At 37.7% G+C, this 12,903-nt stretch overlaps 1 protein-coding gene across 1 annotated transcript in view; it reads left to right on the plus strand.

Annotated features, from left to right (window-relative positions):
- Positions 1-554: 554 nt before the first annotated feature.
- SPHKAP (SPHK1 interactor, AKAP domain containing) overlaps positions 555-12,903 on the plus strand; it is a gene marked incomplete at its 3' end in the record, with an annotated part of 94,269 nt that continues 81,920 nt past the window's right edge. Inside the window, exon 1 of the mRNA XM_082767563.1 lies at positions 555-586. Coding sequence (XP_082623689.1) covers positions 570-586 — 17 coding nt within the window. The 5' untranslated portion in view covers positions 555-569. The remainder of the gene's footprint in view (positions 587-12,903) is intronic.

Below are 12,903 nucleotides of genomic sequence, written 5' to 3' on the forward strand. Positions count from 1 at the left end.
GTCAATTACATCAATCAAATTAGGAAAAAAAAAAAAAAATAGCATGGAGAAGAAAGTGATTCTTGATGATGACTAAACAGCAGCCATGAGCTAAACATATCACTTTCTTTCTGATGCAGTTCTTCAAAAACTGGGATAGCGTAGCAAGCTGGAAGAAGCTTAGCAGGTCACCTCCCTCTGCACTGCAATCTTAGAGTGAAAAATTGGAATAGAAATAGAAAGACTGAGAGAAGCATCATAAAACATAGGTTGTCCTCCTCCTCAAGTCACAAGCCAGCTTCCATATCAGGAACCTTCTACGGAAGTACTAAGCATTTTCTCTTGGTCTCCTTTCATCACACTACTGCTTTGAAGAGAAGAGGTACATGTTTGAATTAATCCTCTCTAAGCCTGCTTGTCAGATTCTTTAAACCACTGTCTCCATTTCATGTCAGAGGTCTTAGCAACCTTCCTGACAAAGGACCAAATTGATCACATCTGGTCAAAGTAAGAAAAATACAGGATGCCTGACTGCCATGAAGAGTTCTGAATCCATATTCCTTCCCATCTTGCCAGGATGGCCCAAGACCATGGCTTCAGCCTGTTGGTAAGAGATTTTTCCCCAGTCTTCCTTTTCTGCTCTTCTATTAGAACTTCTTGAATATATGAAAATAGTTTTATACCACTAAAGCATGAAAAATTGGGCTAATGTTTTTGACTTAAGTTTCTTTTTGGTATTGCTAATCCCATTTCTCTAGTGCATGCATAATCTGACTCTCATTTAATGAAGCAACAAGGTATGTATTAATCTTACCATCATGCACTGCATAAAGCAAATGAGTTTTGTATTAGGTTTATTCCTCCCATTATGTTAGAAATCACTCATCCCCATCACTGTACCCATTTCCCAAATCAATAGCTGTCCAACCTCTGATAAAAAATGTGTTCTCTTTTTTTTTTTTCCTGCAAGAACCTCGCATTAGTGACATATTACTGTATTTTAATCCATTGTTATGGACTCTGATAAAGCACTACCTTGCTAAAGAACATGAGAAATCTTCAGTCTATCTGATGTTCCCTTCATTTCCTTATAGAAGATCATCCTGTGAACCTAGCAGAACTGTGATGAGAACTGAATACAAAAGTGACAAACATTGTTGGAGATACTGTCCCAAAATAAGTACTAAATCTGGAAGAAATACTTTTAGATTATTGCGGAATATAATTAGCTTTTTTTCCATTAAAAGTGTGAGTGACATCAAAAATAAAGGACTAGGGTTTTTATCTAGATGAGTTTGAAGGGCAGAGATTCTTAGAGCAGCTGACTGGGAACATTCCAGATAGGATGTATGAACACAGAGGCAGGTCTATTATTTTCAGTAATGAAAAGTCATAAATGTCTTTATTAAAGAGTAATTTCCTGCATAAAGAGGAATAGGGTACTGAGGGGTTTCTTAGCTGAATGCAGACATAGTAGGTAAGCTACTTTTTTCATAAAAAAATTCCAGACAAAATTGAACAAGATGTCAGGTATGAAATCCCTAACCATTGGTCATACTTTCCACCCCTCCCCAATCACTATTAAAAAGACTATGGTGGAATAACATGGCACCTAGGTTAAGAATGACAATTTAATCCTTCACTTTTATTTCAGAAGAAACCTTTTATTCCTTTGTTTGTTTGTTTGTTTTTTTCTTCATTAATATGACAACATTGATCCAGATGCCAGGTCGAGGCCATGCATTGGATAAACATAGTACTGCACTTTGTATTGAACACAACAGATTCAACTACCACAGCAACAGCAAAACTGAATTAAAAAATAAAAATAAAAAAATTAAAGGCTGCCTGCTGAGCTCTTCTGAGGCTGTAAAATCATGCAACTTTGTGCCAATACCTCCCATTAAAAAAAAAAAAAAAGCCAAACTATTTTGTCTTTAAGATTATTTCCTCTGATAAGACTCCAGTGCACTTAACAAACAGCATCCTCGGGGAAGACAGTATTTTATAGATCTAAAAGATCATCATTCCACAGCAGCACTGCTGTAAGCACTGAAGCCAATGGCTGATGGGCCTGCGGGCCATTTTGGCTGATGGGCCTGCGGGCCATTTTAGAGTATGACCCATAAACTAATTTCTGCCTCCACATGTAAAACTTCTAGTAAACGTATTCACTGATGAGGGGACTTGTATGAAATATAAATTCACAGAAGCATAAAATCTCCCTTAACCTTTAAGAGAGGGGACTGCACCATGGATTTTGGATCATGTTCAGACTTCTCAGAGTTAGCATTAAAGTCATAAGCTCATTATTGCCACCTGCTAGGTGGGTCTATGGGATCTTCTGTAGTAGAAAAGCAGAACTTTTACCTCACAGCAAAACACCCAATCTGCATTCCAGGCCCCAGAAATTATCTGAGAGAAGTTTTGCACAAGCTTCCGCCTTTAGTGGCTGTTCTTTACTCTGGGATGTAGTTTGTGAATCAAAGTCATTCAGCTGCGTGCCATGTCACCCGCTCACTGATTGCAGTCGCACCGACTGCTGAGTAACTTGTCATGGCTGCTGCCTTGCCAGTACATAGCTGCCCACTGTTTGTGAGTTTTATACAACAATGGAGAAAAGCAAAATTTAATATTTCCTTAATGAAAGGCATTTTAGTGCCCTTTCTGTCACTATGTTTAGGCATATGCCTTTAAATAATTAGCTGCATTAAAATCTCACAGATTTAAAGCCTTTTCCAATAATGTTATGTTACACATTTGTGCTTTTGGTTGTTTACAAAAGAAACACACATGGCTTTTCCCCTCATAACTAAAAGAGGGAATTTGTTTACCTAAATAATGCCATTCACCCACACACCAAACTTGCTTGTGACTCAGGGAAAGCGCATTTCCTTCCAAGTTTCCAGTGGAACTGGAATGGAACTTTAGTTTGTGGGCTTTTTTCTTTTTTTTTTTTAAAAAAAAAAAATAAAAGATTTTTGAAAGAAAACAACAGCAACAAAAAAAAAGCAAGGACTCACTCCTAGGTAAGATAAAGCCATTGCTAGAATATCCAAGTCTTTCTAAGTACGATTTATGAGGCGCAGCAACACCAGTACAAACGGGCAGTGGGGGAGCCGGTAGGCAGAGAGGTTCTGTCTCCCTTCCAGAAGGCTCCATTCCCCGCTGCCATTTCTCTCCTCTCTCAAGATGAGGGCACAACCAGGTGGATTTGAGGCTCTAATGCTCGATTATCACATGGTGCTCTACTCACAACCCATTTTCTGCTGCCACAGGTCAACAGACACTGAATGGGAATTCTTCTGTAGCAGCCATTTTTGCCCATCACGTTTTGATTATCAGGCAAGTGTGAATATCAGGTCTCAAAACACCAGGAGTATAGGATCCCTTTTCAGGTCCCTGAAGCAAAGCCATGGGACACACAGGGAATATGCAAGTTGTAGCCTCACCACTGAGAAGGAGACAAGGACTTTGTAAATTAGTAAGTTGTCATCCGTTAACTACACATACATACATTTCTTTAATAAAGGCTGCATATCTGAGCCTTTATTAAAGGGAGTAGGAACTTTTGGGAAGAGGGTTTGTGGGCATGGAAGGAAAGGGCATGCAAATACTTTTAAACTCTGTTTTATGACCCTGCTATCATGAAAATGTGTTATTAAGTCTTCTGTTCACTTAGATAAGAACTGGATCAGATGTATTTTATGTAGTCATTCCTATTAGAAATTGCTGAGAAACTGAGATATAGATAGTGTTTTTATTTTTATTCACTTGTTTGTTTTTAATGCTAAATAGGGCCATTTGTGTTTCTCCTGTTAGGGAGTACACTGTATTTTATATTAATTTATTTTAGAATGTATTTAACATAACATAGGTTAGACCAATCACTGACTGCAGACCATGCGTTTCCTACACTGGATGTGAAAGCTCTTCCAGTAGTTAGTTCATCTTTAGCACTATAGAGCTCCAGCAAGCAGGAGGCTCTAAAACAAATCATATTAATTATATCTCTTTTTAAAACACCTTTTATAGCTTGTCCATGCCAGGAAAATGCTTCACAGTAGGGTGGCCATCAGACTACAGTGCAAGCATGATGAATACCCCAAGCATGTTTCAGACATCTTAATGTTGGGGTGGGGGGAAGTAGTATTTTTGTTTACCAAAGTAAGCCTTAATTTCTACAAGAAGACCATTTCTGAGCATCTTCCACACCCTAGAACTCAGAACAATGTCACAGAAAAAAAAAATAATCTAAATATCTAGAAGTACCAAGTTAATTTATGACCAGGCACTGAGACCAGACAATGGCTATTGAGGTTCAAGTAACATATGAAGTCTATTTCAACATTTCCTTTGGAAATGTTCCATAAAGCTGAAGGAGACTGGAGCTCAGTCTGACAGGATTTGTGTCTTTGTAAAACCAAACTGAATAGCAAAATAAATATGGACTGTGAGAGCCATATGAGGAGGAGGCTAGATCTTTAGAGATAAAGCTTTGAATTCTGCACCTACACAAGCAAGCCTTGACTGAGGAGAACAGGAAAAAAAAAAAAAAAAAAAAAAGGAACCTTTGTTTGCTAAAGAGATCTTTCACATCTCATCTGGCAAATTCATAACTTCCTGAATTCATAATTCAGGAAATTTAATGCAAGATTGTTCTGTTTCAGTAACAGGTAAATAACATGTACAGCTGAACTGCTAAGAAACTGTGATCTTAAACATTGGAATTCAGGAGTGTAGAGCAAGGCTGGAAGCATGATATTGATGGAGTTGTTTAATAAACACTCCTGTGCAATGTCATGACAGTATTCCTCATTCTCTGTTCTGCATCAAGTTTTGTGCTATTTGGTTTGTTTCTGAAAGGCTTAGCTTCTGACATGAAGCATTAACTGAGAACCTTAGCTTTCTTTAGAAACAAATAACACTATAATTATCATGAAAGAGAAAAAGTAAATATCAAAGACTAAAAAAATCCAGAGGTGAATACAGGAAGAAAAACACTTTTTTTTTTTTTTTTCTTTTTTAAGCTCCTGGTTGATGAAACAGTCTGGTGGATTTGTTTGTTTTCCCGAGACCTTAGAGTAGCCCATACTGAAATTTATACTTGGCAATTTTATTACAGATCTTTTCCAACAGAACTGGTATGAATATAATTCAATTCACTTGTTAGTGTGGATGACCATATCACAAAAATTAGTCTTGAAGAGTTTTGTTATTTTGCACTGCTCTTCACATTGCAAATACATTAGACTCCAACAGCTAATCAAAGAAAGGTTCATAGAGTAGTTTAAGTCATCAAAAACAACAGCTTTCCTCTAAAATCAAACAAAACAACATTTTACATGTAGTTTATAGTAGTCATATATCGGTTATTTTTATATTTTTGGTCATGAGAATGTTAGCAAACAAACCTTACTTTCCTTCAGCAAGTTTGATATACAGTTGTAGTTACATAGAAATCTCTGTCCTTAAATCCCCACCCCCCCCAAAAAAAAAGATGAAAGATGACTGTGTTCACTTTCTGATGCCAAAATTCATTATTACAAGCAAATCAGTAAACAGCAGTAAGCAAACAGTTCATAATAAGCATATATTTAATTTATTCTAAGGTCTTTTTTGTGGTACTGTACTACACAGTGTTTTTAAGCAATGCACAAGCAAACTGCAAAATATAGAGATTCCCATCAGTAAGAATTTAATGAGGAAAAAAACAGGGCAGCATAGGAATATGTGAAACCAGAGCTATTCATGCAGCTGAAAAAAAAATCTTTGGGAAAGCCCATGAGCTAAAACATACAGAGGAACGCAAATGAAAATAGTGATCAGAGTAAGCAATGCTGCCTACAAATAACATTATATCAAGCACTATAATATATAACTATTATAATGAAAGTATCAGTCAATTTTATAACTTATTTCAGAAAACAGAGATGAAGTTTTCTAACATTATCTTCTAATCTCAACCATTCTGTGATGTGCACCACAATGGCAAATTTTATTTATTTTTAAATATATAATCTATATTTTAAATGCTAAATCAGAAGTAATTCAGTCATTTATAAATATTGACATTAGTAAAAACTTCTCTTTTGCCCCATTAACAATATTCACTACACAACTATTTTCTTAAGTAGCTCACTTTGTATAGGTGCTTCTTTGTCATCAGCCACTTATGTTTCAACCATTTCTGCAAAAAATACTCCTTAGCAGTTACCCTCCAGCTCATGAACATGCAGTCTCCTGGCACCAAGCAGCTACAGCCTAGGCAGTTGAGGCAACAGGCACAGAACTGCAAGCAGAAATGTGCAGCAGCCTCCTGGTTGTCAATGCTTCTGCTCCTATCACTCAGACAATATGGCAAGGAGAACAAGCGAGCAGGTGGGATGTGAGCCAGGATGAGAGGGTGGAAGGAAGCACAGAATGAAACCAGGAAGCTGCAGGTGGAAGTTTAAAAGCACAATGCAACTTTTTTTTTTTTTTTCCTACCTTCTTTTGCTATACTCCTACGGAGCTTTTATGTTACGAAGGCAAATGCTTTACCAGTTTTCTGTTCTTGGTCTATATTAATCTGTGCATTGTCTAACCTAAAGACCAATACAACCATTTAAATAATCATGCCTTCATCTGCCAATGTGAACATGCAAAAAAACTCCACATAAGGAGGAATCCATATCTGCAGTGTTCTAGTAAAAGATCAGGTCCAAGTCTATACTCAATTTCTCAGTACAGAGTAATATATTAAGCCATTCTATTTTCAAGAGGAGAACTAGATACCTCTGTAAGCTCTTCCCTTTAGTTTTAAATATCTTTTATGTGAGAGCTGTGCTATTAACAGATGTGCAATGGCTTCTCATTGAAATGGTACTTCTGCATGAAAATTCTTTTAAGACCTTTGCATCAATAACCCATTGGAAATGCACATGAACCCTAGATACCTGTTTGACTAATGTGACTGACGTTCATGATATTGAAGCAGGAGATTGTTAACCCCTGTTATAACTAGATTTAGCCTGTAATAGAAACCAATTTTTCCCTTTGAACACAGGACTAGATTTAAAGTGGTGTATACGAACATGGATAACTATGAGCACATCATGTAAAATTGGTTTTGGCATAGCTCAGCTCATTTCTCTGAATGCTGCAGAGCCACTCTTCACTACCCTTCACTCACTGTAATTTTGTTTTGGGTCCAACAGTCATTCTAACAACGAGTCTCAGATTGATCTTTTATATCAACATCATGCATTTGGGAGGAAAATGCAGTTATATAAATGACTAACAGCACTATCTCATCATCCCATACCCTCACCCCCTAAAATATGAAAATCCAAAACCATTCCCTGCAATGTTTTTCTTGGTCAGGATTAGCTATCTTTCTCTTCATTTATCCTTCCCTCTGTGATCGTTTTTAATAATAATGGCCTAGAAAAAAGCATATTAGCTTGAATATGAAATCTAGTAACTTCTTGCTGTTAGACAAATGATATTCCAACACATTTTCTATATATTCAAATTTTGTTTCCAACATCTCTATACTAGCAGATACTCTTGCTATCTGAGCCATGTCATCATCCCATGCCCCAGGCCATCTTTAAGCACCTGGGATCTGCTGCTAGGGACTCACCTGGTACTGCTGCAGCTCACCCAGAGCTTCTAGGAAGCAGCTCTCTTTGTGAACCCTTAGCACTCACATTTTCAAAGTCCTGGTTCGTTTACAAGTTTTTACTTCTGTTTCTGCAGCTTGTAGATCCATGATGACCTACTAAGTGACTGTTCAAATTCACAATCTGTAGTCTGGGGATGCAATGGAGTAAAGTCAGGGGAGAAACATGTAGTTACTTTATCACTTTGGTCCCAGTTATGCACAGACATGTGCAGTCCACACAGCAGTTGTACCAGCTTCAGTGAGGTTGGCATTTTGACACAGCTACTTAGCACCAAAACGTGCCCAATCAGGGCCTCTGCTACATCACCAGTGAAGTTCTTATTGACAGAACAATTAAAATGCTTGTAGTCAGCTTATGCTATAACTAGTCATGTGAACACAATAGCCTCTGCATGCTTTGCATGGTGATTATGTTACAATTAGGACAGCAGCTACACATCTGTCAAGAATTTGACATTTTTCACATAGACCCTCTGCAGAAAGATCACCAGATACAATCCTTTGGGAGATGCCTGTTCATTTTAATCACAGAATCAAATAAGAACTGAGTAACTGCACCATGAAGTCACTGCGCTCACCTCATGCCCATCACGGAGAGAAGTGAACAGTCCTTTGCCTGCCTGAAGCAACACCATGCTGCTGCAAGAGCAGCCTCCGCAGCCTTGTCCTGGCAGCCCTGTGGGCACTGCAGGCAGCTGATCATTCCAGCACACCTTTCCTGAATGAAACATTACTACACTTAAAAAGCTAATTGAACTGACCCATCTTTTTGTCAGCTCTTCAGTCTGGCTTCAAAAAATCCCATAATGGGATTTACTCTTCTGCAGCAGTTTGCATAGGAGCCCTGTAAATTCAGCCCTGAGGGCTTTTGCTAAGAGAAAGTAAGCTGCCATATCATTTCTCTGCAGTACATTTCAAATACTGCAAAAGCATGAAAGTATCCAGGTTCAGCACTGATTTGCATGAGGTCATATGAACATTATTATTGCTATAAAACGCACTTTGTTTCAGCAAATTCAAACTGCATTGCAGGAACACACTGGAAGAGGAAGAGCACAGGAACCCTCTCAACGGCTTCTTCACCCAGTGAACAAAAAAGATCAACCAAGCAGTTAGACAAAGTAAGCAGGAGGCCTATATTTGGCAGCTCATCTCTACATGCAGCTCCTTTTCAGCGCAGCAAATAAAGTGCCTCTGGTAGCGCATTTCAATCCACAACCTTCATTCAGCTTCGCTCACACACATATTTGCTGGATTTAGCACATGGCTGAAATTTTCCATTTTCTATTTCAACCACTCTTGACAATTTTCCTAAGATGAAACACATGTAATAACTATTAAAAAACAAATAAAAAAAAAAAAAAAACACCACCATATACACACACACACACTCAAGACAATGCTGACAACCTGTCTTTGTCATTCTTCAGTGCTTCCAGGCTCCAGACCAGGAACCTGAGATTTGGAAGAATAGCACGCTTGTGAATGTGCTTTTTGCTGTTCCAAGTTTGCACAAATGTTAAACCTCTGAAAAATGTCATGTAAATAAAGCCTGAAACCTGCCGGAAAAGGTAAAGAGAGGAAGGGGATAAAGAAAAGGTATTGCATGCAGTTCTGGTCACCTCCTCTCAAAATGCAGAGCTAATCAAAATTTACAGAGGGAAAACAAGATCACTTAAAAGTTTGGGAATACCATTTGTAAGTGACTAAGGCTTTGAAATCTTTAAAAGCAAATGACAGACATATGAGATAGGTCTGCAAAATTATGAATAACAAGGAGAACAAGATGGCCCATTCACCTTCTTTTAGTACAAGAACCACAAAGCTAGCAATAGCCAGACTCAAAACAAACAAAAGTTTGTTGTAGGCTTTGTTTGTTTTTTCATAGAAAAGTGGTACAGCTGTGGATCTCCTTGTCATATTATGATGAAAGTATATACGGATTAAAGAGAAATGGAACAAAATTATGGAAAAGTTACCCACTGGCAATTCCTATCAATGCAGACACCATATCACCTCAGGATGTCTCTGTCTGAAAAATAGAGAGAATGAGAGGATGCAAGTCATGTTTGTCTTGTTCTCATGTCTATTCTAGACACCTGTTTTTGAATTCTGTTGGAGGCAAGATCTTGGGCTACAATGTTTTATTATTAAAAATCAAAAAAAAAATCAAAAAAAAAAAACAACTCTTTTCAAATATTTCTATGCTGCTACCTTCAGTGATTGCAAGCTGTAAAGAAGAGGCAATGGGTGTGTTGCTGAAGTTCTACAGATTGAGAGGTGGCCTGAAGTAGATAGGTCCCGGAAGACTTTGAATGGAACCCTGATCTATATTACCTTCTATCTTTATTTTTCCCCAAAGGCTGGTCTGTCCAGACTCTACTCCTTGAATGCATACCCTAGTGCCAAGGACAATAAGGAGGAAAAGAGAAAAGTGACCTGAAGTTTGTCAGCATCCAGAGGGGCCCCATTATACCAAATGGAAAAGTCACACTGCCTCATCTTCAGGCACTACATAAAGGAAGTAACTTGCCTAACAAGACAAGGGAAAAAAAGGCTTCAGCAGGCTCTCCAGGCAGTGGTTCAAGGCACCAAAGTTCAACACCTACTCAAAAGTCTTTTGAAGGTGTTTCCATCTCTCCTAGGCAGTCTAAGAGAAAGCCGGTAAACACCAGAAATCCAAGTAAATTTGAAAAAATTCAGCAGCTAAATAGCCCTTCTTGTGAAGACTGGAAATAAAGACTGAGCTTAAAAAAAAAAAAAAAAAAAAAAAAAAATTATCAAATAAATTGCTAGTGATTGCTCTTAGACAGCCCAGGAATTAAAGTATTTCATCATATCATCGCATCTAATAAACAGAAAATGCAAGAGTTACTCAGTGGGCAGTTTGATTTTTCATTTCTCTTTGATGCTTATAATCCTGTCTAATGTTAACAGCAGAGAGGGCTGGGCTGTGACAGCACAATAAATGATCTTGCAGTGCATATTTTTGCCCACAATGTCATGAAAGCACACAAACAAGAACTAAAGATGAGACTTTCACATGGAGGTTTTTACAGCATTACTGGCATCATTAGGCTTCCAGTCTGTAGAAATCAGATGGCGTTTTTTAGAATAATGGAGCAACCTTTCTTCAGCAAAATGCTGGCAGTAGCTAGAACTACCTTGGCACTCTGGAAAGCTTAGAGGGTTTAATATACATAGGGGTTAGTGGGCTGAATTCTGCACTGCTATTGCCAAAATCCAAGCCCATATTCAGAATTTTTCCATTTTTAACATCACGAGTCAGCCTTTGCCTTCAGTCCTTCTCAATAAATATGAATTGCATGAATTACTGGATTAGCTGTTTTCACAGCCATATGAACTACTTCAGCTAACAGTTACGTAACTTTCACAAGCATAACAGTACTGGCACCACCGTCCAGGCAAACACCTTGCACAATTCCACTCAATTCCTCTGCTAGAAGTCCTTGGATTAATGTTATGTTTGTAAATGTATGTTTTCTAATCACTCTTTTTGTCATCATTTTTTCCATTATATCTTGGTAAGGCTCTGTTTAAACGTTTCCAGCTGAAACATCCTAAAAGATAAATACTCTGACAACAGACAGTTCAAAGCACAGTATAAATATAGCAGAATTTACCTGTTCGGGAGCACAGAAGTAAGAATACCTTGAACTTGCTAGTTAGATAAATTAACCTATATGCCTATTTGTCCCCTGCTGTTTTAATTCCATGAGTACTCTGCGCTTCTGAATTGTGGTACAAAGGCATCTTAACTGCTATAATGCTAAAGTACATTGCCTATCCAATGCTCTAAAGCACAAAAATAGATTACTTGCAGCAGTTACGGAAATATCTGGCAATGAGAGTTTTTAAGAATATGTTGGAGAAACTGCTTCTGAGAGTTGCTTAAATAGAGCTGACGTTACCTTCAGACAAGGGCATTATCTTTCATGGTTTTTCCCAGACCTGTTTTATAGAATTTCACAGCATTGAAACATTTAAACTACATTATACATTTATAAAACTGCAGCTGTTTAGATACTCTGGGATTTTGTGTGACTATAGGAACTTCTGAAGTCCAATCCAGCCTGAATTATCCTGTGATTCTCTGTATAGCTATATAGATTGCCATATATCAAACTGCTCCCATCTGTACATTGCTGCGATTTTAAAGGGCAAAGCAAATTTGGAGAGCTATAGAGGAGACTGGTAACAGGCATGCCTATGTATAAACATGGCTCTTCTCCTGAACTTTCATACCCTTGATCTCAGTGTGTATAGCCCCGATCTGTTTCTTTCTCTAGTGCTGTCTGCTTGTACTCCCTGTTTCTCTCAAATGTTCTCTTTTCCTCTGGAAAACAACAACAGAATTTCAGTGGCTTCCCTGATGCATTTAGAATTTGTGCACAAACATGTTATCATTCTGAAAGATCTCCACATCTAACCAAACCATACTTACAGATGAACATTCAGAACAAAGAAAAAAATACTTGTCTGAGTTTTAATTTGCAGTTACAGTAACAACTTGGCTGCTATAACAATAAAGCTTTTAATAAATAAGTAGCTTTTTGAGGCAGTAAATATTTTTCCCTATTTATGATTGATTATGTGGACATGATATATTGTGTTGGCTCTGAGATCTCAATGCAAAAAATAAGAAAACCCGAAGAAATGATTAGTTTAGAAAAAATGCCACATTCTAGAGTTCAGCCCTCAGCATAACTAGCTTTATAATCTGCCTAGTATAAATGAGCTTTTGATAAATGCTGTAATTTACATGTACTTACGGCATGTTATAAACCCACACAATTTTTATTTTTTTCTCTAGAATGTGCTTCTTACCAAGTGTTTTCTGACAAGAAAAACAGGCTTCATGACTCCATGAAAAATAGAGCATTTACAGATTGTTTCTGATGATAGACGTGATTTAGCTATGCCCAAAGCATCATTAAAACTGTAATGATAGCCCATTTTTTTTTCTAAAATTTAAAGAACTTCACAGCTGATATCCCAAGACAAAAAGTTGTGGGTGGTTGTGTTTGTTTGTTTGTTTTTGTTGTTGTTGTTTCTTTTTTCTTTTTTGGGGGGGGAGGGGGGGTGAGGTGCTGAGAACTGAATTGTGGTGTGAAAACCACGTAAAACACCATACTGCATACAAAACAGAACTCAGTCAAATTTAAGAAGTGTTTCATGTGAACCTGTCTGTGTTTGTAACAGGGCAGGGAGCAGAGCAGGAGCTCCCTCTGAAC

Source organism: Aythya marila (assembly GCF_965140915.1).
Source record: "Aythya marila genome assembly, chromosome: 9".
Lineage (NCBI taxonomy): Eukaryota > Metazoa > Chordata > Aves > Anseriformes > Anatidae > Aythya > Aythya marila.